The sequence below is a fragment of the Montipora capricornis genome, chromosome 3, assembly GCF_036669925.1.
Source record: "Montipora capricornis isolate CH-2021 chromosome 3, ASM3666992v2, whole genome shotgun sequence".
Lineage (NCBI taxonomy): Eukaryota > Metazoa > Cnidaria > Anthozoa > Scleractinia > Acroporidae > Montipora > Montipora capricornis.
In genome coordinates, this window is record NC_090885.1 from 73,866,449 (window position 1) to 73,893,655 (window position 27,207).

The following is a 27,207-nucleotide window of genomic DNA, read 5'->3' on the forward strand; positions in this document are numbered from 1 at the left end:
TGGCGCACGTGGAAGGCTGATGAATATATATTTTCTTTCAAACATCGGACCGAGGTTGGCCTGGATGCGGACGTCTCGGAAGACTTCCGCTCGTCTAAAAATAACTTTCGTGGACATGACATATCCCAAGGGCTGGACCGGGAGCCTCCTTCTCTGTCCCCTCATTTTCTCTTGTTCCCACTGATTCCTGTAATGATGTTGTAAAGGATAAATTCGTGGTTACCAAGGCAGCGAGAAAAGTTTGTCTTTGGTTGAAAAATGTTTGTGAAGTGCGGTTTAGAGGTGAATTGGAGAAATGATCGAACTAACTAAACAATTTAAGCAATTGTCTCTTTATAGACTCCTGAAAAATTCCTGTGACTTTAACGGCCCAGGATTCAAACCCACGACCTCTGTGATGCCGGTGCAGTGCTCTTATCAACTGAGCTATGAAGCCACTCAGTTGAGAGTCGGTCAATTTGTTGGCCTGAATATTTTTGAAGCGCCTTCTACTTGTCCTTCTGCTGTTGTCAATAGTTAGAACTAGGCTTAATCAATAGCAGCTTTGGCTAATAATCTGGAAAAAGCAACCTGTGATGATCTTTCAACAAAAATAAAGCTACATTATTTAATCGTCTTATTATTGTGGGATTCTTGCAGCTCCGCGTGGATTCGTGAAAATTCCTACAAGCGCCATTATCGTTCATTACAACGTTATTTTTTCGACCAATCACAACAAGCGAAAACAGCGCGATGAACAATTTTTATAATCTATAGAATTTATACGAAACTTGGTGGAAGCGCGGGAAAATACTCGTGCAAGTTGCGGTTGGTTTTGAATTTGCTTCTCAGTGATTGGATGTTTTTGAGCCAATCACAAAGCGACGTCATGACAATCGCGACTTTTTGACAGTCACGTGAAAAACACTTTATCCGCTGGTAAAGACTTATCCGCTTTTCGGACAACTGGGGCCTGGACATATGTGACCTCGCGAGCTTAGTTTAAACGCCTTTCTTCTCTTCTCAATTGAGTAGTCTTTAGATAGTAAGTTGTAGTTGAACAAACTGGATAGTCACGTTTGAAAACTATAAGCTTGTAATAATTATTTTTTAACGGCGTTTTCTGAGATGCTATCCTCGCAAGACTCTTACTGATGGCATTGTCTAACATTCCTAAAGCCGTCAAGCGTCCCCGGTGGTTGGTTGGTTGGTCGGTAGGTCGGTTCTTTTGTTCGTTTGTTTTATTCATTTGTAAATTCATATATTCGTTCATTCGTTATTTCTCCTTTCATTTTCCCCTCCAGCCAGTATATTAATAAAAATAAATAAATAAATAAGCACGCGTTTCTTTCTTTGATTTTTTGCATTTTAGCTCCGGCGGGGCCTGATGGACCATACGCTAGCGGAGTTGTCGCTGCCGACGCTGGACGCTGTTCTGAGTTGGGCCGCGACATTCTCAAGAAAAATGGTTCAGCGGTTGACTGTGCTATTGCTACCCTTTTTTGTATAGGGATCATCAATATGCACTCAGCTGGTGTCGGGGGCGGTGGCTTTATGACGGTATATATTCGGAGCTTGAACAAGGTCCAAATATTCGACCATAGAGAAGTGGCGCCTAGGTTGGCAAACAGTACAATGTACATCAACAGTTCTCTTAGCTCCAGAAATGGTAAGATAAACGTTTTTTCTCCTTTGGAAAATAACAGGTGCCATGTTTAGGGCGAAGAACCTATAGCTCATGCAGTACCCCTTTTATCATGGTCATTTTTGAAATCACATTTCCCCGTGTAATATGTGTTGTAAGCGGAGACATTTTTCGTTAATTGGCTATGTGATTATAAATATCTCTAATCAGGCGAGCCGTTTTAAATGTAGATCAGCCTAGCAAACCACAACGCCTAAGAGAACCATTAGGTTGTACATATCGTCGTTCTTAACTCTTATGACCGTTAATGCTAATTCGACCAACCAGCTCGGTCCTGGGGCCCGTTTCGCGAAACTCCCGAAACATTACCTGTTTACGGGCCATTTTCGGGTGTGACAATTTCCTTTGTATCTCAAGAACGCCGGGAGAGGACTTCACAGTTATTTTGCTTTTTGTTACCCTGAAAACGTGTTAAAAGATCAGCTTTCCAAAACAAGCGGTTGACAGTTTCACAAATGGCTTTTCGGGACTTGCGAGAAACAGGCCCCTGGCGTGCGTTTCTTCACAAGGAATGCCTAACTTTATAGCTTTAAAGTTGGCAAATTATTTGCTTTTTCGTCTTTTCAAACCATGTTCAGTTGAGTCCAGTTCTTAGAAAAACGAGATCGCAAGGAGCTTTTCGGGCATGAAAAGTTTTCTAATCTGTCAGTTTGAAACGGTTCCCTCGGTTTTATTTTTAGAGAAACAACCCGTGCCACGGTCTTTGGATTTCCAAATGGTTGGCAGTTTGAACACATCATTGCTACCATTGCCTAATTGACAGGCATTCGATCGTTGTTCATAATTGTGCCATTTTAATTTGTTCCATTATTTCCATAGGTACATCTGCTTCAGGGGTACCTGGAGATGTGAATGGATATTACACAGTTTGGAAAAAATACGGCAGATTATCGTGGAGGGAACTTGTTCAACCTGCTATTGACATGGCAAAGAACGGATTTCCATTTGGCAAATCTGCACATGAAGCGGGTCTGCGTTCCTTGACGTATATAAAAAAAGACCCTGGGTTAAGGTATAATGATGGTTACTGCTCCTCTGGTTATATGGCTATGCATGGTATGTGTTAGGTACTGGCAACTCGTTGTGAAGCAGTGGAAAGCCCGTGGGGGAGGGGGATGGGATGGGAACTTCGCATATGAAGGGGTGAGGATGCTCGTCGGAAATTTTGAATTGAACCCCTAAAGGAGACCAATCTGGGCCTAGCCCAGGATTTTTTTGACCCCTAAAAGAGACCATATTTATACAACATATTAAATATATACGTTTTAATTTCATCGCAAGGAACCCTAAACGAGACCTTCACGGCTGCATATGGGCTAAATATGATGGCGTTTTACTCAGAAGACCCTAAGTGAGACCAAAGTTCGAAGTTTACATCCCTAAGCAAGACGACGTGCATCCCTACCCCTTTCATATGCTGCGAGTTCCCCCCCCCCCCCCTCAACTCCCGGGGTGGAAAGTGTATTTATTGTTAAAGGTACCTATAAAGTGGTGTTTTGAAAGAGTGCATCAACTTTTCATCTTAATCATCATCGTCATCGTCCTTTTGTGTAATGTGAATGTTTATTTCACAGAGAACTTTTGATAGACGACAAAGGAAACTTAAAGGAGCTGGGAGCCGATTTAAAAATGCCCAAGTTCGCGAGAACTTTGGAGATAATTCGTGATGACCCAGATAGTTTCTACAACGGCAGCCTGGCTCAGGAAATAGTGAAAGATATTCAGGAAGGCGGCGGTATAATCACATTAGAAGACTTGAAAAACTACCAAACCGCGGAACGAACACCGCTTTCTCAAACAATGGGAGACTACACATTGTATACCAACCCACCACCTGGAAGCGGCGCTGTTCTGTCATTGATTCTGAACATTTTGAAAGGTAAAATGAAGCTGTGAAGTTGATTAATTTTATACAGCTATGACTAATATAAAAGCAACGGTACGATACGAAGTTGGAGAGATGTTTTAGTTAATTTGTCTCTGTTTATTACTAAGGCAGGTTTGAATAATTTTTCAGCAAAATCCACCTGCCCCCTCCCTGGTGGAGAAAAGACCTGGGAACAAGGTTGAGCAAAACTGCATAAATATGATTTAAAAGCCTCCTTGTTGTCTCATGTCCTAACGTAAACTTGTCAGCGGTTTCGCTCTATAAAAAGGTGTTATGGTTTTTGAACAGTTGTGCTAAAAAGTGGTGGAAAAGTGCAGGACGCTTCAGATATTCCCGAAAATTTCGATTTTTTCTGGCTGCAAAAGCGTCATCGACCGGACTAGGAATCGAGTTCCTTCGTTGCCCGCAACACAAAGCAAAAGGCGTTTTTGAGCCAAGGAAGGCAACCGGAAGTGGAATGTTCTCATTATTGGTCTGTTTCTTCACCCCGATTTTCAGGCAAACGGTCCCTATAAGAGCAATACAAATGAGTGGTCGCGTCAACCTAAGGGAAAGGAAAACATATCATTTCCGGTTTCGTCCATGGCGCAAAAACTCGGTTAAGCTCCTTTGCATTTCGTTCACACCACATATAATTCCGGGTTTCCAAGTTCTCTTCAGCCTGTTTTTCGATGCTAGGCCATGTATTTAACGTTTAGTATAGTAATTAGTTGTTCTTCTCACATGAATGAAAACTAAAGCTCGTCAGTATGACCTACTATTTGGTATGTGCAAGATAATTGATTTAAACGTCTCGCTGCGTTCTCTCAACCAACCAGAAGGCAGTCTTTGACGTCTGATTGGTTGCTCGGATTGCTTTTTTTCTGCTGTGATTGGCTGAAGAACATCTACATACTCTCTTTTGAAATCCCTCTACCCCAGGGCTTGTTTGCTCCAATTTTAGTCAGTGCAAGCTGCCCTACTGGCCAGAGGTAATAGATTTATTACCTGCATGGAGCCTTGAGTTGATATGTTTGGAAGCTCGTTTTTGCGTGGCAAAAAAGAGGTCATTAGTCTCTCTGGACTCAACTTAGCAGCCGAATGAAAGATTTCACTGACACGTACGGTTGTCTTGGTATTATTAAAGACTTGGTATGCTTAAAGACCTTCTCTGGCTACCGATAAAATATCGAGTTATCTTTAAGATCACTCTGCTAGCACAGTCATATTTGGAATATCTGATTCGAGTGAAGCCGGAAGGACGTTACCACCTCAGAAACAAAGATCAGTTGTATGTTCCAAAAACTAAATGCAAAACATTTGGGGACAGGGCTTTCTTCAAATCTGGACCCGTGCTGTGGAACAGTTTACCTGACAATATCAGACAAATATCTAACATACAAAAGTTTAAAAAGAACTCAAGACATTTTTATTTAGATTTGCCTATCAATGAGCGTCAGTCATTTATATAAATGTAAATATACAAAAAATGACATTTTAGATTTTACTTAGACTAATATATTCTTAATTATCTACATTAGGTTTCAGATAATATAATTTTATTGTAATATAATTTTAGGTATAATTTAATTTTTTTAACTTTAACCAATTTCGGTTGTAAACAGCGCCATCGAACATTTATAGTAAAGGCGCTATATAAACGTTTCATTATTACATTATTATTATTATTATTATTATTATATTATTAAACCCGGGCTAATGCTTATCTATTTTGAGCAACTTGGCCCAGAGAGATACCTTTCGAACTGGTCTTTTCGACCTTCATATTCCGATAATTCGTAGTTCAATAAGCAAAGAAAAATGTCTCACAGATTTTTCAAAATGTTGACAGTTGGATATTATCGGATTTATGAAACAATTATCGAAGTTAAGTGGTTTTAGATCCAACAATTATGTTTTTAAAGGTGGGATGAGCTTCATAATGAACTAATGGCAAAGGGATTTGGTTTAGTTTATTGCATTCGCCCATAGATACTTTGGTTCGTAGAGCTAAATCACAACTTCTTTTTAAGTGACATTACCTTCCTTGTCAAGGTTCAACGCCACCCCTTGACTCTTGAAATAACACCGAACGACTTTTCATATTCTTATGACCGTGTCCTTCTCGATTCGGCACAGGTTATAATTTCACAGAGGACAGCCGCAAAGATCTAAACAGCTCAGTTCTGACGTTCCATCGGATAGTAGAAGCGTTCAAGTTTGGTTACGCCTACAGAGCACTGCTTGGGGATGAAGACTTCTGGAACGTGACTGAGGTAGACTGCGATGTTTGCTCGCTTTATAATGTACATTGGTCAGAATTGGTCTGGAGTAAATGCAATATCATCCACCCTTACCAGTAGCTGTAAAGGGCACATGGTTAATGCACTGTTCCATTGGCCCTCAGCTGTCTTTTACTGGCACCTGGTTTCATCCTAGCTGGCCCTGGCATCCCTTTTCGCTTTCCTCAGGGCAGGGGATGGTTTTCCATGCCGTTATTGATTGACTCGCGTGTATAGACACGCGATGTAAGTGAGAACTTCAAAACACGGATTTAACTGAAAACAAAAGCTCTCCTGTTGGCATGCATGCAGCCGTTCACGTTGCAAAAAGACCTCGGCTTACTCTACGAAATTTCTACTCTGCAAAAACGAAACTCGGCAAACTCGACACTTAGTAAACTAAATATAACTCGAAGAAACCCGGATCGAGAATGTTAACTGAGTTTCTAAGTTGAAACTCTAACTTCCTAGTGTCTTCTTGTCTTGGACTAACCCCAAAGGAAAAACTAATAAATTTCCTCCAAAAAACGTCCAAAATATATTTCAAAAGTCTCTGTATACGCTCACTGAAGTCCCTTCTGCCATGTTTTCTCTGAAACGTGACTGAAATCACTAATTACCTTACTTTTGAATGATTGGAAAGATTACAGTAGGGAGATAACGCATCAAAGTTCAAAGTGGTCCAGGAGTCATCAATTGGAGAACGATAAACGTCTTATTTCAGCAGAATTCTAATCAAAACATCGAGGAAGAGGTAATTAGTTTAAAAATACCCCATTCTAGGGAAAAATAATATAAGAATCCGAAAAAAAAATTTCGATTTTCTTAAAACCCTCTGATCTCTAGAAATACTAAAATAAATCTGCCTCCAGCAGAAGTGGTCCTTGTTTGAGCGGGTGCTCCCATCGCGGCCTTAGGCTCAATTGTTGCTGAAACATTATTCAAACTTCCAGAAGAAACTTTATTTGTAAAGAGAAACACACAGGAACTTAAAAAAAAAACATCGCTCGCACTTGAGAACGCTTCATTTCTTCTGGTCTTAGTTAATTTGCATTTGTTTTAAGGGTAGATCTCCTTTTTTCGGCACACACTTCTAGAGTAATGCCAGAACATGGTAGAAGTCATTCAAGTCTCCAACAATGAGTGAACCTCTCATACCGGGACGACACATCCGAAAACAATTTAAATTAATTAAAGGGTATAAAAGTATCCAAGTAAATCTTCCGTCACTGTAAACAAAGGAGAAAAAGGTAAATTTTGAGACCAATGCGAAACTTGTCATTGGCTCAAATCAACCTGGGGTTTTGTTTGCCTAAAGATATTGTAGGCATTTTCAATTTTAGCTGGAAAATCTTCAGCCTCTTAATTAAACGTTTATGCACCTACGAAAGAAAATAAGATTGACAATATCAATCATTACATTATTTTATTTACCAACTCAACACCGTGCCGTTAGATTCGTCGACGCAGGTCTTCTACAACCAACTTCAAGCGTTGTCCAAATTGACGCTGTAGATCAACATCGATCCTGCAATCATTCTAAGCAGCTGTGTATATCACCTCCACTCTAAGGAAAGGAACTTTCAAGTCGTTCCAGTGCTGAAGCACTGATTGGGGACACTGTAAATTGAAATTAACACTTAACACAAATCAAGTCAAATGTTGGAGAGGGGAAACCGGAGTACCCGGAGAAACACCTCTCGGAGCAGAGTAGAGAACCAATAAACTCAACCCACATATGACGCCGAGTCTGGGAATCGAACCCTGGCCACATTGGTGGGAGACGAGTGCTCTCACCACTGCGCCATCCCGGCACCCCAACAACTTTACAGGACTTCATTTTGAATTGTCTATTCCACCGTGATCCCTAAAATTTTGTTCTCAACTGCTCTTTCAGATGCTTTGCTACGAAATTGTCACCAATATAGAGAAGTTCTTCTCTTCAAAACACAACTAGCCTCCTGAACAAAAAAGACTTTTTCCAAATCCAGTTGGGTGAACGGCAAAAACACCCTTTCCATCAAAAAGTGATAGTTTGGCTTCTTCTCGTTCATTTTCGTAATGGGATCGACAGTATTCATTTCAACCTCGTAGTAATGGGTGTTACGCTGCTTCATTCCAATCTGAAGCCAATTAAAACACGCAATATAATCGACACATCGCTAGGAAATCTCGCTGTTAGGGCAGAAAGTCCCGAGGAATTCTCAGTTCTAACATCGTTGAAAACAGTAGTGTAGCAGATCTCGTAGCTCAGTTGATTTAGTTAATTATCTATAGTAGTATGTCTATCTACCTAACCACAATAAAATTTAATAATAACAATTCAAATGAAAGAAATAAAAATTCTGCTTTTCATGGAGGCCTTGTCTAAAATTTACTTAAAATTAATATATTACTTTAAACTGTGGCGACTTAGCTTAGATTTGAAATCGGTCAGTGAAGACACTTGTCTTAGGTCTACAGGTAAGTTGTTCCACAACTGAGCTCCACTGTACAAAAACCTTCTCTTGAGATAATCAGTTCGGGGTTGTGGAAGAACTAATTTGTTTTCGGTATTCCTTAACCGATAAGCACTTACATTGTCACGATATACAAATCTTGATCTTAGATAATCAGGTGTCTTACCATGTAATGTTTTATACATTACTTTGATAGTAGAGTCATGGCCACCCTAGTGCCCGGAACAAATCATTGTAACTTGCTATTGCAATTGTTTGGTATTCACGGTAAGCAGCTTCTATTGTTATTAAGTCTAAGTCATTGTTCAAAGCTGCTAACAAACAAACCTGAATTCTCAATGCGGTCTGCCATTGGCTTCCTGCACAAAAACCCCCAAACCGCCTGCTAAGCAGGCAAGTAAGTGGCTCATTACCTCCATATGGGATCCCGATGAAAAAGAAACTCGACCAAATTTTAAACGTGGTCTGCCTGTAGCATCCCACGTAACTGTAGTTCGTTGTGCTATTAATTTAACCTCAGCGGAACTCTGCTCAGTATGAACCTGTTACGAGTCTCACAGCAGAAAATCTATTCAAAGCCTCCTCTCTCTTTCTCTGTCGTCCATTAGATAGTCAAGAATATGACAAGTGAAGCTTTTGCAGAGTCTCTTCGGCGCAAGATCTACGATAATAGAACGTTTGAAAACTATACATACTATGGAGATTTTTACGCCAGGCCCAGTGACCAAGGAACAACACATCTGTCAATCATTTCACCGGATGGTGACGCTGTAGCTGTTACCACTTCCATCAACCTTTAGTGAGTACGCTTCAGTTAAACCTAAGAAGCATCTTTCTGTTGTAAGTTTTTTTACTTTTCTGCTTTGTATGAGGATCTTCCTGATACAACTGATATACTATTTTATTATTCGCCACACAAATGAATGGTGCTTCCTGTGCTCTTCGATTGGTTAACTGGGAGGTAGTTACCTCCGGTGATTCACCTCCGAGCAGCAGGGGCCCAAGATTCTAAAACGTCCAATCATTTTGTCAAAGTAAGTACTGTTTTTTTCGTCCGCGAGTTGTCCAGCTTGTGCGTAATGTGACATCCGCTGTAGTTGTCGCAAATTCAGTCATTAGGGACTTTCAGATCTGAGGACGAAGACAGCTACGAGTATGAGTTTTGCGCACTATCCATCCATCCATCCATCCGAGTTGAAGCATTATGGAGTTCAAGGTCCGACCATAGCTTGGTTTAAACCTTATTTTACGGGTAGGCAGCAATTTTGTGAAGCAAGCGGTGTGTCATCTGGCAAAAATCTCATATATTGTGGGGTTGCACAAGGGTCTATACTGGGTCCACTGCTTTTTCTTATTAAAACGATTTGCCAAAGTGTTTGGATTTCAGTGTTGGGAGGTCTTTTGCTGATGACACCAACCTCACGTTTTCTGCCATAAATTTACCTGAACTTCAAGACGAAATGAACAATGATTTCGGTAAAATATTTGCTTGGCTCTGCTCTAATGAACTTTCATTGAATATATCTAAGACTGCGTTTATAATGATTGGTTCACGGCAGAGAATTGCTACGTTAGAATGTGGCATATCATTACTCATTAACAGAGTAGCTTTATACAGAGTTTAAGACTACTAAATTTCTTGGCCGGGTTTAAGTATTGATAAATTCCTGACTTGGAACAGCCACATTCAAAGTATACGTCATAAGATTACCTGTACTATACAAGTCATTAAAAGTGTTAAGCCATTTCTCTCTTAAGGAAATCTTGTAACATTATGTAGGTCAATAGTTGAACCTTATTGCTGTATAGTCTGGGATGGGATAGGCGACACTTCTTCGAACCTTCAAAAACTTCAAAATCGGGCAGCACGAATCCTCACTAGTGCTTTGTACTCAAAACCCTCTGCTGAAATTCGTAGTGAGCTTGGTTGGATATCTCTCGCTGAGATAAGACTCTAAATGACTATAGTCTTCGATCTTCTAACACTGATCTTGTACTACCCAAAACTAGAACGAATTATTATAAAACACGTTTTGCATTTTTGAGAGTCAAAGTATGGAATGCTCTTCCATGGAGTTTAAAGCAGGAGACTTCCTCAGATCGTTTTAAGGCCAAAGTTAATTCTTTTACTATCTGCAGGGGCTAAAATAAAATAATCTTTATGGCTTTGTTCTTAATCTTAGAGCGGTTTTCAATTGAGTGTCGAAAGTAATTAGCGAATAGCCCATTTCCGAGTTGCTGCATGCCTCAGTTTCAAAGCGACGGTCCTGGTGCACAACCATTCAAATGGATATTAGTTGCGTATCCTTATGCAAATCAAACTCATTTCCCTGACAATAGTTGAGCACCAAGACTCACTTCGAAAGCGAAACAAACAGCAGTTCGGAAATGGCCCATTGCTTTGGTTTATGATTACTTCACTCAGTGATTGGTTCAAAGTTCTCGCGCCACTTTTTCAACCAATCAGAAGTGAAACCAAAAGTGATTACTTTGGTTTTGGTTTTACGACACTCAATTGAAACTCTTCTCTATATTAGTATAGGTAATCACATGATTTCGAGACAGTGAAATTTGGAATAAACAAGCACGATTATTTTCTTTTAAAGACGACCAAAATTGCACGAGCCCGTAGGGAGAGTGCAATTTGTAGTCTTTGAAAAAAATTACAAGTGCTCATTCATTCCAAATTGCATGAGAAAAATCATGTGATTACTTATTAATAATATACACGAAAAAATTCCTATTACGCAATCAGGGAATAATTGCGCCATCCCGGGCGCGCGCTTCATTTGAAAACAAAAGATTTTTTTGTCTGACCAAACCCTATTGTTTATTAGCCAATCATAATCCAGAATTTCGATGTGTAATTTGCACTGGTATTACTCTTGAACTGCACTGCTCTCAGCCAATCAGAATCACGTAATGTTTTCATGTAATTATTATTTATTATTTATACACGCTAAGACGGTAAAAGCAACATGCTCTTGTTTCCTGTAGCTCAGTGGTTAGAGCATCCGATTAGAGCGTGGAGGTTCCTAAGACAGAATTTCCTAAGCCCGCAAATCTCGAATCCAGTTTGATGAATTAATCAGTTTTGTTTTCTCTTACTTGACAGCTTTGGTTCAAAATATCGCTCCCCTCGCACTGGCATAATATACAACAATGTAATGGACGATTTCTCTACCCCTGGGAAAAAGAATGCCTTCGGCATTGAGCCATCACAGAGCAATTATATTCAACCTGGGAAGCGCCCTATGTCTTCAATGACCCCTACGATATTTGTCGACAGCAACGGAGTTCCTCGTTTAGTTCTTGGAGCATCTGGCGGAACCAGAATTACAACTGCTATCTCCTTGGTAAGAAATTTTGTAACTCAGGGGCGAGACGTTTGAGGAACTTGTTGAACAACGCCTTTTCAGCCCCAGTCAGAATATAGAGATACCTTGAAGGAACCTGGCATAGCCTTTTTAGATCTCGGTATGCTAAGAGTAGGTGTTTAGACAGCTTAAACGTTGTCCACATGTGTCTCGATATTTTTGAAAACGGAGTTTTTTTCCTCGGTATTTAAGAAATCTGCGTTCACACGCAGCGTTTTAGAATAGTATTTACCCGTCATCACAAATACGAGGAAACGATTCGAAAACGCCAGCCTTCCGTACAAAGTATGACCGCACATGCGCTCTTAAACCCCTTTTGACGTCATCGTATCAAAAAACCTTCAGTATCGCCATTCCCTGCCTGTCCACACCAACGCTATCACGTATACGATAAGCCGTTTAAAGAGCGTATTCAGTGACCGCTTTCATCTACGTCTACATCCGTTCGTAGAGCGCATTCCGAAACCTTCAAAACGAAGGGAAAATCTCCGTTTCCAGTGTTTAAAAGGAGTCAAGTAGTCTGTTTTCAGTGTTTTCCAACCAAATCAACTCAATTCTTTTTGCCTAAGTCGAACTAACTCAAAAACGAAACTCTATCGCGATATAATTGTCTGTCTTTATCTTTGAAATCCGTGCGGCATAGCTTTTCATCAACAGATCAACTCTTTAAAGACTTGAAATACACTAAATTAAAACAAGTAATTAACGTGATTACATCATTTCCGACACCAGTAACATCCTGAAACGTGTGGGCGAGGCCTTAGATATGTATATGTATGTACGTGTGTATTTTTGTTAGGTGAAGGTCAGTCTCGTAGAGACGAGAGTCCCTCGTTTAAACCCCAGAAGGCGTTCTGTGGGGTAATTGCTGGTGGGATCCAACATTACTAGTGAACTATTTTTCAGAAGGAAGTATTACGTTTTTGCAAACTTTGGCCGTGTAGCACTTATATTTGAACAGACTTAACTGACTAGACTTATTAACATTCAGTTCCCAAGGCCTGCTCCTGTCTGGCCTTGTAGCTCAGTCGGTAGAGCAGCGGTGATCTAACCCGAAGGTCATGGGTTCAATTCCCACCCTGGTCAGAGTTTTTCTTTGCCCTTGTGTGGGCCCATTTCCATCAGTAGGGCTAACGCTCACATGGTTCATATGCTCACACATGGCTCACACGGGAGCAGGCCGTGGGAACTAAAGATGTTAATTAGTATAGTCAGTGAAGTCAGTTCAAATTTAAGTGCTACACGGCCAACGTTTGCAAAAACGTAATCCTCACTTGTACTTGTACACGTTAATTGCCGTGACTTTAACATCTTCAGTTCCCACGGCCTGCTCCCGTCTGACCTTGTAGCTCAGTCGGTAGAGCAGCGGTATTGATCTAACCCGAAGGTCGTGGGTTCAATTCCCACCGTGGTCAGAGTACTTCTCTGTCCTTGTGTGGGCCCATTTCCATTACTAGGGCTAACGCTCACATGGTTCATATGGGGCACTTCACATTACACTCTAATCAGTTAAGTCTATTTTTCAGCCAGAAGGTTCGTGAAGGCAGTACTTGTTAATTAAACTGAATGTGATGTTTTTGGCTTTTAATTTAGGTCACAATGAATCATCTGTGGTTTAACAGAAACCTTTCAGAAGCTGTACTAGAACCCAGGCTCCATCACCAGTTGCTCCCAAACAAGATAAGATTCTATAAACGTTATCCGATACCCCTGGATATACAAGTAGGACTGAAAGCGATTGGACACAAGGTTGTCAACATGACTTCTTTTTCAGTTGTACAAGCTGTCGCTACAAGTCCTGATGGCAAACTATATGGCAAGGCGGACCCAAGAAAGGGCTCTTACGCCGCGGGATTTTAAACAGGAACCAAACTTCTTGAGTGAAATTTTGAGACTTTTTCGTTCACAAAGGAAGTCATCTCCATAGGGGTATTGGAAATAGGTAGAATTCAATTCCCAAAAGAATATTTTTACTCCTTCAACAAGACCACTCTTTCTTTGATTGATTCTTCAAATGTCGTGAACAAGGACTTTGTAAAAGGAATGTTTCTCCCACTTGTCATTAAAGAAGCCTACAAAATTCAGTGTACATGAAGTCATTACCTTTGTGGTGTTGCTGTGGTTCCCCATCTTACCCCTTGTCAAAAGGGTTGGGTTAACTGTGCTGGTAAAATTGGCGTGATATGTTGCTAACACCGCTTCCATTTTTCTCAAATTATGCCAGAAATTCCAAAATTATGCACCAAATTACATTCATTCGGGACAAATAACAACGATTCCAAAGTAAGTAACTACATCATTAAGCATGTCTCTTATAATATATGAATTTCTAACCGTGAGTCAAGAAAGGGAAAGAGGTCTAGTAAATAGGCAAAAGGACAAGCAAAATCCTACTAGAGTTGCAACAAGTCGACTTTACGAGAATCCCAGGAGAAAATGTTTTGGCGAGCGAAGCGTGATTTTTCGGACGCTAAGCGGATGAGCGAGCGACGGAGTCGCTTCGTCCCGCGCGCCATCTACATGAGACGAAATACTTTTCGAAAGTGTAGCAAAATGCTCCTCGTAGCTCCGAGTCTCAAATCTACTGAATAATGAAATTGTCACAATTTCAAATTTGTTTGCACCCGTAAAAGCCACATCAGACACAATCGAAAATTGTTGGCTATGCGGCGGTAGCCTCGCAGCTCCTACAAGGTCTTACCTGATTGGAGACCACCCATGCGGTGGAGAAATTAGTTGTGTATTGACTGAATATAAGGTCTGTTCTTTAATGATTTTCCTTCTTATATGAAAAATAAGTTTTTACTCCGGTTTTCCTCTTATGATCTTCGCGGAAATTGACCGTGAGTAAACCTAGAACAACCAGTTATGGTCTTAATTCTTTTTGTTACTTATCAGCTGAGTTGTGGAATGCGCTACCTGATTTTATCCGTACCACTGACCAGTTTACAGGTTTTGAAAGGATAATCCAGGCCCGCATTTTTGCCACTGATTTATTTATGTATCCGCACAGTGTGTTGCCCAGTTTCCGGCCGGTACCAGTTTCCGGCCAAAAAAAGGAAACGCGGTTATTTTCGGTGGGATTTTAACTCTTCGTCCACCGAAGCGATCCGTCGGAAAAAAACGAACATCTCCGCTATCAACTGATGGTTTAGGCGGGCTTTTTGGTTGAGAAACGAGCGAACAAGAAGGGATTTTGTTCAGGTGAGTAAAATCTTACCGGCTAATTTTTGGCCTTTTCACTGCACAGCGAAGCTACCTTACGTAAATAAATAACTCGTTTAATAGGAAATAGTTCACGGAGCTTGATCACTTTTTTAAAGAATTTACATTGAAGATGGAAGTAATTAAGGGACCTGTCATCATAAGCTAGAACTTAGCTGTTTGCGAACGTCAGAAGTCTAAATCCTAGCTAAGATTTTCGCATACTACGCCAGTTTCCGGCCACTGATCTGCACTCACAGATAGATTGTTTAAAACTTATTTGAATTAATGAAATTTTATAACTTACTACTCGAGAAATTAATGAAATGTACATAGCTTAAGCAAGCATGGCGTAATGAGGTACATATTAAGTAATGGTCCGGCTAAGAAGCAGGCAGCCCAGCGGCAAAAGTACTTAGAAGCTGCGAAATATTAATTTTTAACTTCACTCCAATCGAGGCATCTGATTGGCTAATATCGGAAAATGTCGAAAAAAGATGAGAAAAAAATGAAAAAAAAGCCTTTTTTGGATTTCTTCTTCCCCATGCCCTTGATCTCTGTCTCTCGGCCAAATTTGGGCATTGTTCTATGCGCCAATCAAATGGCGCATAGAATCTTGACGATATTTACAAACATAGTTTTTGAAGGCATAATGATTTGTTCTACGAAACAGAGTCTAATTTTTTAGACGGCAAGGCGATTACATTTTTCATTGAAATTCAAATTTCGCGCTTTTAGCTGCTTACACCAATGGGAACAGCCGAACTTAATTTGATTAAAAATGTTGGCACATTTTAACTAACTGACGCTATTGCCGCGGGCTATTGTTTTTCTGCCTGCTTCTTAGCGGGACCATTACTTAACTCAGATGTGCTGTGTTAATTGCCCGTTCCTCTTCCCAGAGAATATCGCGCGGGCTTTGTCATGGTTATACCCTACCCATAGTTAGCAGCTATCTATGCCCTACCATAACCATTTTGCTCTAATCCCATAAAGTACAGTCGCTAAGCCACATCGAGATAGCCTTGGAAGTCCGTTTAGTCGAGCGGATTGAATGAAATTTCTGCTTTCTATTGATGGCCGGAAACTGGACTCGCTGGCCGGAAACTGGGCAACTTACTAGTTTTGCAAAAAATGGCATAATTTCTTTAGTACTTGAGGTGGGCAGCCGATCTCCGTATATTTTAAAGGTAAGTAAATGAACTGTCTCTTGTAGGAAAATGAGAAAGTTTCCGTGCATAAACAAGAAGTTAGGGCGATTACAAACTAAAGTGGCCGGAAACTGGGCAACATACTGTAGATTATGATGTTATGTATTTTAGCCGTTAAATGTAATGTCTTGAAGATATTAGTTCTTTTAGCAGGATGTCATCCCGGACGGTTTCATCGAGAGCTCCTTGTAATATTAACAGTCTAACTTGCTCTCTCGCTTGAAGCAGGTGTTCAACCCCTCTTTAGAAATTTCTTTGATGTCAAAAAGAAAGCATTTATTTCTGAAGTCTTCACAGTCTTAAACATCTGGGCCCAGTTGTTTAAAAAAGTGGATAACGATATCCACTGGATAAATCACCATTCATTGGATGGCTGAACTTGGCTTCGCTATAACTTATCCACTGGATAGTAAATTATCAGGTGGATAACACCAACCATCATTTGAACAACTGCATGGGGCGTCACGAAAAAGTGCATTTGGTTGACTCTTTCTGAACTTACTCCCGCTTGTTACCTTTAAAATTCGTCAAACCAAACTTTTGTGACATTTCCGTCCATTTTGAAGCCAACAACTCTTTTTATCAACGGATATGATTTAAAATCGTCATGGTTTTTTTTGGGTATTTCCTTTTTAACTGTGGTCACAACAGGCTACTTTTTAGAAGAAATCGCGAACAGGCTCGTTTTTGCCAGAGCCGAAATAAACGTATTTAAAATCAGAAGGGTTTTTGAAACATGTAAATTTGTCCGCCTGCATGCATTGAATAACATCTTATTCCAAAATGGCCGCTGATTTATGCGGGTACAAATTGGCCCTTGTTGCCTCGTTCAAGATGAAATATTCTTTTGAATTTTAAGCTTAAGAACGATGCATCAAGGGCTTATTTGAATAAAAACAAAAGAATATTTAAATGGCGGCCAGTTTGGAATAAGGTGTATGCTTGCTTTGCTCAGTGCTAGAAAGGAAAAGGTGTTTCTTCATTTTGTATCCCTTATACATTTTAGAAGAACATTTTCGCTATCTAAACAAAACCGTCATCCTATCGATGTGAGTACGTAGTTTTTTTTTCTCGTTCCCAGTCGTCTATCATCTTTTTTGAAACGCATCCGAAAGTTTCTTGGGAGAAGACATCTTTTTGCAGCTCCTGCCTTCGTTATTGAAATAAAAATCTTCAGTAATTCGTTTAAAAATTATTAACGCAAGGCATATGACGCACAAATGGTAAGATTGATATTTATGCAAAGCACACATAATGATTGTTTGAGTGACCATTTAGCTGACAGGTGAAAACTACAAAACCTGTTGTTTGGACTCAAACTACCACTGTACAATTGCTCAACGAAGGCAAACTTTTTGCAATGAAAGAAAGCAATTCCCGGACGAATTCAGGGTAACAGCTTAACACAGTGACTCAATTGGATGCAGTAAGTAAGACAATAATTGGAAACTTCTAGTGAATAGGTCCGAAAACAGTAATTTTATACGTTGTTATGTCCCAATCAGATGTTACGTAATCTTTCCTGAAGAAGATTTCTGTTAAAATCAAACCTATTTTTTACAAGTGACAAAATTGATGACTTGTTTAGACTAAATGAAGTTTAATTTATTCTAAAAAATCATTTTGTTCGCCTCGTATGGGTTAAACTTGAACTCGTAACTAACCGGCATCAACCAACAAGAGGGTCTGAATGGGGGGTCCACATGTCGGTTGTCGGTAAATTCCAGTTAATTTTTTTGTCGATAGTCGGTAATTTTTTCCTCGTTTTGTTGGTAGTCAGTAATATTTTTTAGACCTTTGTCGCTAGTCGGTTAACCCCATTCACACCCTCTAACAACTAACCGGAACCATCCGGCATTATAGCTCAGTTGGTAGAACAAGTGATGAGCAATAGCACGGTCGGTTGTTCAAAAGGAGGTTTACGCTATCCAGCGGATAAACACTAGCAAAACCAACTGAGTTATCCATGCAATGGATAGTGATTTATTCAGTGGATATCACTATCCACCCTTCGAACACCTGGGAGCTGGATTTTCATCTAACTGCGATGATCTTTGCAACTTTCATTTCAAACTTTTTGATGTCATTTCATTTACTACTTAAGCAATAGAGGACGTTTTCCGTGTTTCCATAGCCTCATCTGAACACTCGGGGAAGTTGGGAGAATTCGAGAGAGTTATGCAAACCCGAGACGCAGTCGAGGGTTTGCATAACTGTCGAGAATTGTCCCAATTACCTTGAATGTTCAGTTGAGGCTGTGGAAACGCGGAAAAAAGTCCTCTATTGCCTTTATAAAATATTTCTCAAAGATAATTCGACAAATGAAGGAAACAAATGAAAGAAAATTTTTGATTTTTGATACACGGTCATAGTTCCTACCAGCCAATCAAAACGCGCGTCTGACAGCATACAACCAATCGAAATTCGTGATGTCACAGCCTTGTTTTCATACTCTCATCTAAACACAGCTTTTGACCAATGAGAGTGCGCGTACTATCCTAATTATTTTATAAAGAAGTTTACAACGAGGTGAGGGATAAACCATTACTAGGCGCGCCTGCTATTGGTAACCTATTGTACTAAGCATACACGTCTGCATAACAATAGCTGTTAAAAATAACAATATCTATTCATTAAAAACCACTCATTCGTTTAATGCAAATCACTAAACCGCAACCCGCCAAATTTAAAGCGAAATCTCACAATTTAAGGCGCCTTACAAGTTGTCAACGCGTAAAGTGGAAATGAACAAGGAAACCGAAAGTGAACTGGACCGGGACCTCTTTTCAGAGCTCATCGAATTTCCGATCAATCTACTTCTGATTAATATGGTTGACTCCTGTGTTCTGACTGGCATAGTATCCCCGCCACTCCTTGGCGATAATGCGCTCCGCTTCAAAGATGCCAAGTACAGTACATCCCACGGGTGGGCGAGAACGTTTGTCCATCTTTTACTCGTTTACACGAGGTTCCATAGAAGCGGTCAATATAAAAACAAGAGAAAAATGTCGTGCGGCGACTAGCATCCTTTGCTGATCTGGACCTTCACACTGGTGAAAACGTGAATGACGCGAGCATATTTTCTGTGGCGTCCGGTCGATTTGACCACAACATTTTGCCTTTCACATCGAATTCCGTATGTGTAGTACATAAAAATACTGCCGTCAAACGTTTTGTTGATGGTGACCTGGCGACAAAATCAATTGCGTGCTGATTCCGACAAGGCCTACACGGTCACCCCTCCCCTAGCACACATTTGGTGAACTTCCCAAATTCTGGGAGACACGTGACCAACCTGAACAAGGGTCTTTTTCTCAACGACAATGGATGCAGAGAAGAGAGACCCTGGGAACGAGGTTGAGTCTTCTTTTCTCTTCCCGACTTATCTCGGAAGATCGAAAGAGACTCTGCTCGCAGGGTAGAAAATGCACCGATCGGAGTTAGTTCCTTTATAAAAGACATGATTTGCATGAAGTCGAAATCACCTCGCCATTTTAGTTCCACTTTTAAAATACACTTTCCTGCGCGTTAGAATATAAAACGGTTCCAGGAGCGTACTTTATTACATGTAGCTGGACAGGAGTGTGGGTGGTATAATATTGAGTGCAAGTAAGTAACATGTTCACAGAATATTTCAAATTTTGTCCCTCCAGAGTGAATACTTAGAGAGCTTAAAAAGATACTTTAAAATACTGAAATGGGCCTACAGAAATTATAAGCACATGATAAAGGTGTCAAACTCTGCGAAGCGACATGCAAATAACAGCGGAAAGTCTGGAAGCCATGCCTTTGACCTCTAAAAAAGTTTGCTATAGCACAGCCAAGCGGCTCCACTCTACTGGCTTCTACTTAAAATTTCTCCTCGTAACAGAGCACAAAGTACCCTTCAGAATCACTTGTGAATTAACGAAAGGTCGAGAGACCGAAAATCAAAAAAGAACGCCAAATGCACAATTGTCACGAACTGTAGGAGTCGTGTAGGGCGGTCAACCGCATTTTACAAAGACCTTTCAAATATCTATCTTGAAGATGTCAACAATCAGCGATTTAACCAATCATATCATGATACCAGTAGCTGGTATCATAGAACGGCGGCATCAATAGTATGTCTACAGACTCCCTCGCTTCGTTCGGGCTCCGTCACCGGGAGCCTGTTCGCGGGCTAATATGAGTGCATATGTTCCCAACGTGAATTAGGTCGCTTTCCATTCTACCCAAACGTTCGCAAAAACGGATAAGGAATCAAATAGAACGGAAATATTCCAGAAAAATTTAGGAAATTTGGGTATATTTTGCGAAGTTGTATTCCGGAACAATAGGAAAACCTCGTCCCATCATTGGTTGATTAATTAATTCCTCCTCAGGCGCTAGTGCTGTTTACATTTTGGAGTAATACTCGTTGAGTTGATTGCTGCTCGCCATGTGAAATTATTTAATTTTTTAACTAAAGCTTTTGGTAGAATGGAAAGCGCCCCTAATTTCTTTGCTACTTGTGAATACGTTCTTATCGGTTAAGACAGTATCCCGCCCAGTTTAGCGACGGTTTGGCTCAAAAGTTCTTCCTTCCACAAATTTATCCCAGATCTGTTATGGATTTTCCAGAAATATTTTAGCCCCTTTTCCTACGTTTAGTCCGAATTCTTATCACTTGTGTTCTGAAAAAAAGGCCGTCCTCAATAGTGCTGCGCAAGTCGGGCAAATGTCGGCAACCCCTGAAAAGCATGCGTGACCATCACTCGGCCCTAACGACCTTCACTGCATTTATTTAAATCGACGAATGAGGGAAGACTGGGAATGAGTCGGCAGAGATTGCACAATCATCCAGAATCGAGCATCACATAAAAGAGGCTTTTGTCTTCGTAAAACTGTGATTTATTGGTATCTACAACTTATCTGTGCTGCAAGGAAGTTATCGGAGCACTTTGAAAAGATGCATGACATAAAATTAAAGAGCAACGCACATTCAAATTGAGTGGCAACGAAACAATGCAAAGTATGATTGATCGATTTTTAAAAGTACCATGGTTTTGTCACAGAAGAAGGTAGAGAAAAAATGAGACATATGTTTAATCATGGCAGTTCATTCCCATGAAAATGACCAACGTAACTGAGTTACGAATTTTGATAAAGAAAAAAAAAGAACACACAAAAAAAAGTCCCAGTGGAAATCGTGTAATTCATCAGCCAGTACTAATGAAACGAACACATCAATTGTAAAATCGAAGTCTGGCTTATCAAGTTATCATATCTGATTCCCAGTATTGAATTGAAGAAAGGCCAGCAATAGGCAATTTTTGGTTCGGTTTGTAATTTGTAATCTTCCTTTGATTCCTCGGACGATATATAAGTTATCAGAATTTCCGCGGTGTTGTTAAGTGGTCGGTTTCCCAAAAGTTGCCAGGTTTATGCCGTCAAAAATAGTACCAATTTTTTCAGGAGGTTATATGGATCAGACCAGACATGTCAAATTTTGTGTTTATTTAAAATGAAACTAAACCCTGATTAGGCTGAAAGCATTCATGTTCAGGTGATCGATGACGGTCAGGCAATGCGAATGACTTCAACACCATTCGGCCATTTTTGACTTTCACACCCATCAAAATAGTTTTTTCGCGTACTTCAGCCGCTTGTTGGAAAATGAATACACATTAAAAGTTCTTTTGGCTAAAAGCATTTTCACCGGAAATAGAAAATACTTTGATTTATTTAGTTTTTTAAAACCTCTTTTAAATGAATACATTGGCTTTGTTCATTACCGCCAATTGCACTCTCATTTGCATATTGCTAAGCGGAGAAAGAAATGCTGTTTCTTTGTGTTTCATAGCTATCTGAGCTGAGTACCGTTTTACAGTCAAATGTGTTAATTGAAATGTCAAGAAATGCCACTGGTAAACGATTTTGAAAACTAGAGTATATTTGATTTTGACAGGTCACTTTGAACTACGCGAATTGACAAAATTTCCCTGGACTACTCGACGCCTTGGTTTGAGTCTAAAAAAAAAAAACAAACCAATAAATGGAAGCTTTCTCTGTGATTGACGGATAAAGGTAAGAATTGTAGATGCCCAAGAGTCATTCTCCTTACCTTTTTTTCTGCCAAGATGGACCTTTAACTTTTGTTTTTTCGCTAAGAGCTAAATGCGTTGACATCACTTTTATACACGGTGATTACATATAAAAGAATAATCACCCCCAGAAGAAAAAAAACCCAGTATACTAGGCCAGCCTTTAGCGCGTTTTTTCTTAGTGTTCTCTAATTCAACTCTTTTTGTTACAAGTCTGACACCCGAAAATCAAAATACACGCACGCTGTATTTTCTATAATTCAAGTGTTATCGCATGGTTGTATATACAAATTACAATGATTGCTTCAACACGAAGCAAACAATCCATTGCAAGTTTTAATGATCAAGTCGGTGATGACAGCTTGTATTTTTTCAACACCTTTCTGTAGCGGAAAATATCCGAATCGTTTATCATATTTCAGTTTGCGATCATGACTAGTGATTCTCGTACTTGTGTGTTTATGAGAAAAAAAAAAAAAATTAGGATCTTTTTATTGATCTTTCTTATTCTTCTCAATGTTATAAATTTACGAATTATACTACAGCGTTAGTAAAACACAATCATTAGAATATACTATCATCAATACCACAACTTAGGTTTTTGCCCGGATTACTGATTCAGCCAGAGGTAATTAATCCTCGGATGCATCAAGGATAGAGTTCAGTTCAGATCTAAATATTAGTAACATTATTGAAAGCTTTGATTGGCTAATTTTCAGCGGAAAGCGATGCTCAGGAAAGTAAATTTCGGCTGTATCAGTTTAGTTCATCATAAAACGCTGGGGTACAAGTAATAATTTTGTCTTTAATAAACGTTTAGGGGCAATATTTAAGACCATGCACAACAGTTGAGCGCGGTGTATTTCTTACTCCTAATCTGTGCAAGTTTTTAGGTGATGATTTAGTCTTGATCTCCTATTAAATTAGCAACAAAGTCATGCATGCGATACCGATGTTGAAATCACATCATTCCGAAAGGTACGATCAGTTCCCCGACGTTGATGAGAGAATGAATGAATGACTGGCTGAATCGAATGACTGAATGTCTGAATGAATGAATGGAGAATGGATGAATGAGTGAATGAATGAATGAATGAACGAACGAACGAACGAACGAAAGATCCAACGAATAACCAACCAAAGAGGAAACAAACGAACGGCAATACGAACGACTGAAAAAAACACTGAGGAAGAAGCGAATGAACGAACAAATTTAAGAGCGGTGAAAGTTAAAGAACGAACGGAAGGATATGTAGACGAACAAATGAACTAGCTACTGGAACGAAGGGACAAACCAACGAATGAATGAATGCATTTTCATTTAACCTTCCTATTGATGCTCTTCAGGATTAGTTCAGTTGCACAATTGCTAACACGCAATTGTCAAATCTTACCTGATATCCCGCCCTTCCAAAAGATCCGATGCGGACAATCAAACCGAGACTACGGTCTTTGCTCTCTCTCTCTTATATTTGTGCGAAGTTCCGTTATCATCTCATCAGAATTTTCATAAATCTGTAACAAAAATGCGAGTCCTAATTAAACGTACTTTGGAGAAATCTTTGCCATGTATAGAAAATATCCTACAGTGGCCCACCTCTGCAATGACATTTTTTTTGTTTGTCCATGACAAATCTCTTTTCAATACGTGACAAATTTCTTTTTCCATTCAGGACAAAACTCTATTCTATCCATGACAAAACTCCTTCTGTCTGTGACATCAGTCGTGACTTGTCATGACACTGGCATCCCAATCGTAGTCTGTGAATTTCAAATATTCGGTGAATGATGCATGTTGAACCCAAAAAATAGCGGCGAAAAAAAAAAAAAAATTCTTAAAACCTAAACCCTCCTTCCTTCACTCCACTGTCCATATGCCACAGTCTGGCGGGCTTATGTGCAATATCATTTTTTTTTCCTCCGAGGTTGATCAGTGAAATAATTGTATGCATTTGAAGCGCGGGCCATAGACGGAAGATTGACTGAAGTGATTCTAGCACTTAACTGGACAATTTAAGCAATTGTCTCTTATAGGATTCGAATCTTGTTGAAGCCACGTGAATTTTTCGGATGTGTAGAAGAGACAATTGCTTAAATTGTACAGTTGAGTGCGAATATCACTTCAGTCTACCTTTCTAGGTTGATATTGTACGTAAACCCGCCCTAATGTGACATGAGGACAGTCGAGTGAAAGGGTAGGAAGGCTTTAGTTTTCAAAAATATTATTATTTCCGCCGCTATGCCTTTGGTTTCAGCCTTTTAGATGAACATGAATCACTCTTACAGGAGTTTTGTCATGGATAAAAAAAAGTTTTTTCCCTGGGTTTTTTCATGGATAGAAAAGAAATTTGTCAAGGCAGATGTGGGTCACCGTAATAACCAGTACAATATAACTAAATTTCAAGACAAACAAATGCGAAGATTGCTTTTTTAAAATTTTTTTTGGCATGACCTCTTATCTTTCAAAGTTCATGTTTTGTCACATGTAAAATCTTGAGGAGCTGAATTCATCTTTCAGTTTGACCGCCTAATTCCGGAATAAACGCTCGCGGCGTTGATTACAAAATGAATTAGCAGACTTAAAGCTGGCTTACCATCAATGTGCTACATCTAAGGTACGGTATCAAAAATCGGTAACCTTTCAACGCGGTTATTGATCGCCTGTTTCCCTTTCTAGTTTACTCTTTTAACTTTGACGTCTGCCCTTACCTCGAAAAAATTGGAGATCATCTTTCTTAGGTACTCCGAAAATTTGTCGGTTTTAATTTTCAATGGGAGTCATGAAGTCTTTGCCATATTCTGTCGAAGGAATTAACCTCAGAAATGTACATAGATACACACATTCAGAAAATCTCCGCATCGAATTTTATTGTGGCCAGAAATTTATACAAGCATTTATGGTTTATTAAATTTACTAACACCGAGTGAAATTTTATCTGATTTCTTCTTCCGCAAATTTGTTCAAGTACAGATCTGAAGTGATTTCGTATCTCGCTTCCGTCTACAGCTTGTGTAAATGCAAAATGAACAGAAAATACGTAAGACAGCCAATATTTGACTTTTAAAATGAAAGCACTAGGTTTTCTTGGTGCTTGTTCCCAAAGACACTTCGTCCAACACCTCTGATCTTACCCCTGATAATTGTCAATGTTTGAAACAGCACAAAGTCAAGAATTTCAAAGATAATAACTATTACTCATCCCTGGAAACACTCGAAATTGACATTTCCAACATGTAGCTTTTGAATTTTCCCGTGGGGTATGTCCCGAGGAATCTCTCACCTTCTAGGGGCCGCCCACTTCTCCGAAGACATCTCTTGATTAATCCTGGATCCACCCCAGTGCATAAACGAATTCATCTTGCGACTCTCTCGGGGAGTGATACCCTGTTTTCTCAAGGGCAATTATAGTTTCTTTTTTGTGGAGTCTTCCAAAACTTTCTCTGTGTTTCCTCAACTTAGATTGTGATCCTTCAAGGGATCTTCAAGTGGATCACTTTGTAAATATATCCTATATTTTACGTGGTTCTCTCAGCAACTAATAACCTTTGTTGACAGATAATGGATTGTAAGGGAGAACCTGACAACGATTCATTTTCCCCTGCAAGACATTTGGTTGAAAATACCTGCTTCGACGCTGACTCTACCGCTGTTAAAACAAGCAGAATCGCCCCTTATGTATTCATCATAATCTTTTCTGTGATTGGGAATATTTTGGTCGCGTTGGTGGTCTTCAAGGTCCGTTCCATGCGAAAAGCAATAAACTTCTTCATTGTGAATATGGCCATAAGCGATCTGCTTATCACAGTTGTCTACATGCCTCGTGTGATCTCCATACTTCTGGCGGGCTATCAATGGTTGTCTGAAGGCCTCACTGGTCTTGTTTTCTGTAAACTGGTTTATTTCATTCATGAAACTGCTCTAAGCGTGTCCATATTTTCGGCCGTTTTCATCAGCGGTGAGCGATTCTTAGCAGTGGTTCGGCCTCTAAAAACGTGGACCAAAAGCATTACGACAGCTCGCTATCTCATTGCTTCGACGTGGATACTATCTTTGGCAATGCGCATTCCCATTCTAATGGCAAACGAGATTGAGGCGAGTTGTGGCAAGACTTACTGCAGGTTCTTCCTGGATAAAACATTTTGGCCAGGCTCATCAGTCATGTATCACAAGCTCAACTTGATTGGAATGTATGCCACACCCCTTGGCGTCATGGTTGCTTTGTATTCTGTCACGCTCTTAACTTTGAAGAGGCGAGATCGACCAGGGAATCGTATAGCAACTGAGACCCTCAGCCTTCTGAAATAATGAACAAGAAAGTATCCCGTATGGTTCTTGTGGTTCTAACTGCGTTTTTGCTGTGTTGGTTGCTGTATTTTATCGTCGCAGTCATGGAGTCTTACAGCATTGACATTCCCTGTAACGTGCTTTATCTACGGCTCGTCCTCGCTCATTTCAATTGCGCCCTGACGCCTGTGATTTATGCAATTTTCAGCGAAAACTATAAGCGTGAATTTCAGAACATTTTGTGCGCGTCCTGTAGAACGACGAGAGTGCGTTCGACAACGGTACAACAAGATCTCGATACACTACCAGAAAATGTTCCCAAAAAAGGGGACAGACTACCACTGAACTTTTTTAAAACAAAAAAAAACCTCAAACTGGACCGTAAAGCATTAATGTCAAAAAAGAGAACTTGGAGAAAAGAAAAACTAAGAGCAAGAATAAAAATCACCGATGACTGACCATTTCGCGCTTGCAGTCAGTCGACTATCAAAGACTGAAACATTTATGGTAATTTTAGACTTGAATGGATGGGTTGTCATTCTTCAACCACCAGGTTATGAAAAAGCACCTATCTCCTGTTTGCCCGGGACCCCCTTCCCCCCCCCCCCCCCCCCTTCCTCCCTCACTGACCCCTTATTTTCAGATTCAACATAATAAAACAGAGAATACATCAAGGCTGACTTTAACAAAGTACTTCCGTTGAAATTGGTCATAAGTGGGTCGGTATACCATCAAAACCCATTAAAATCTATTATGTTCGTATATTGTCTATA

The 27,207-nt window shown here is 39.9% G+C and overlaps 1 protein-coding gene and 1 pseudogene across 3 annotated transcripts in view; both read left to right on the plus strand.

The window, feature by feature from the left end:
• The window catches only part of LOC138044062 (glutathione hydrolase 1 proenzyme-like), a 24,365-nt gene extending 10,612 nt beyond the window's left edge, over positions 1-13,753 (plus strand). For all 3 annotated transcript variants that reach the window (XM_068890669.1, XM_068890668.1, XM_068890671.1), the window contains 7 exons: positions 1,352-1,648; positions 2,504-2,696; positions 3,259-3,563; positions 5,691-5,827; positions 8,901-9,091; positions 11,408-11,648; positions 13,263-13,753. In XM_068890669.1, the coding sequence (XP_068746770.1) occupies positions 1,352-1,648; positions 2,504-2,696; positions 3,259-3,563; positions 5,691-5,827; positions 8,901-9,091; positions 11,408-11,648; positions 13,263-13,529 (1,631 nt within the window). In that variant the 3' untranslated portion in view covers positions 13,530-13,753. The remainder of the gene's footprint in view (positions 1-1,351; positions 1,649-2,503; positions 2,697-3,258; positions 3,564-5,690; positions 5,828-8,900; positions 9,092-11,407; positions 11,649-13,262) is intronic.
• An 8,218-nt stretch (positions 13,754-21,971) lies between these two features.
• On the plus strand, positions 21,972-26,892 carry LOC138040797 (QRFP-like peptide receptor; annotated as a pseudogene).
• The last annotated feature ends 315 nt before the right edge of the window (positions 26,893-27,207 follow it).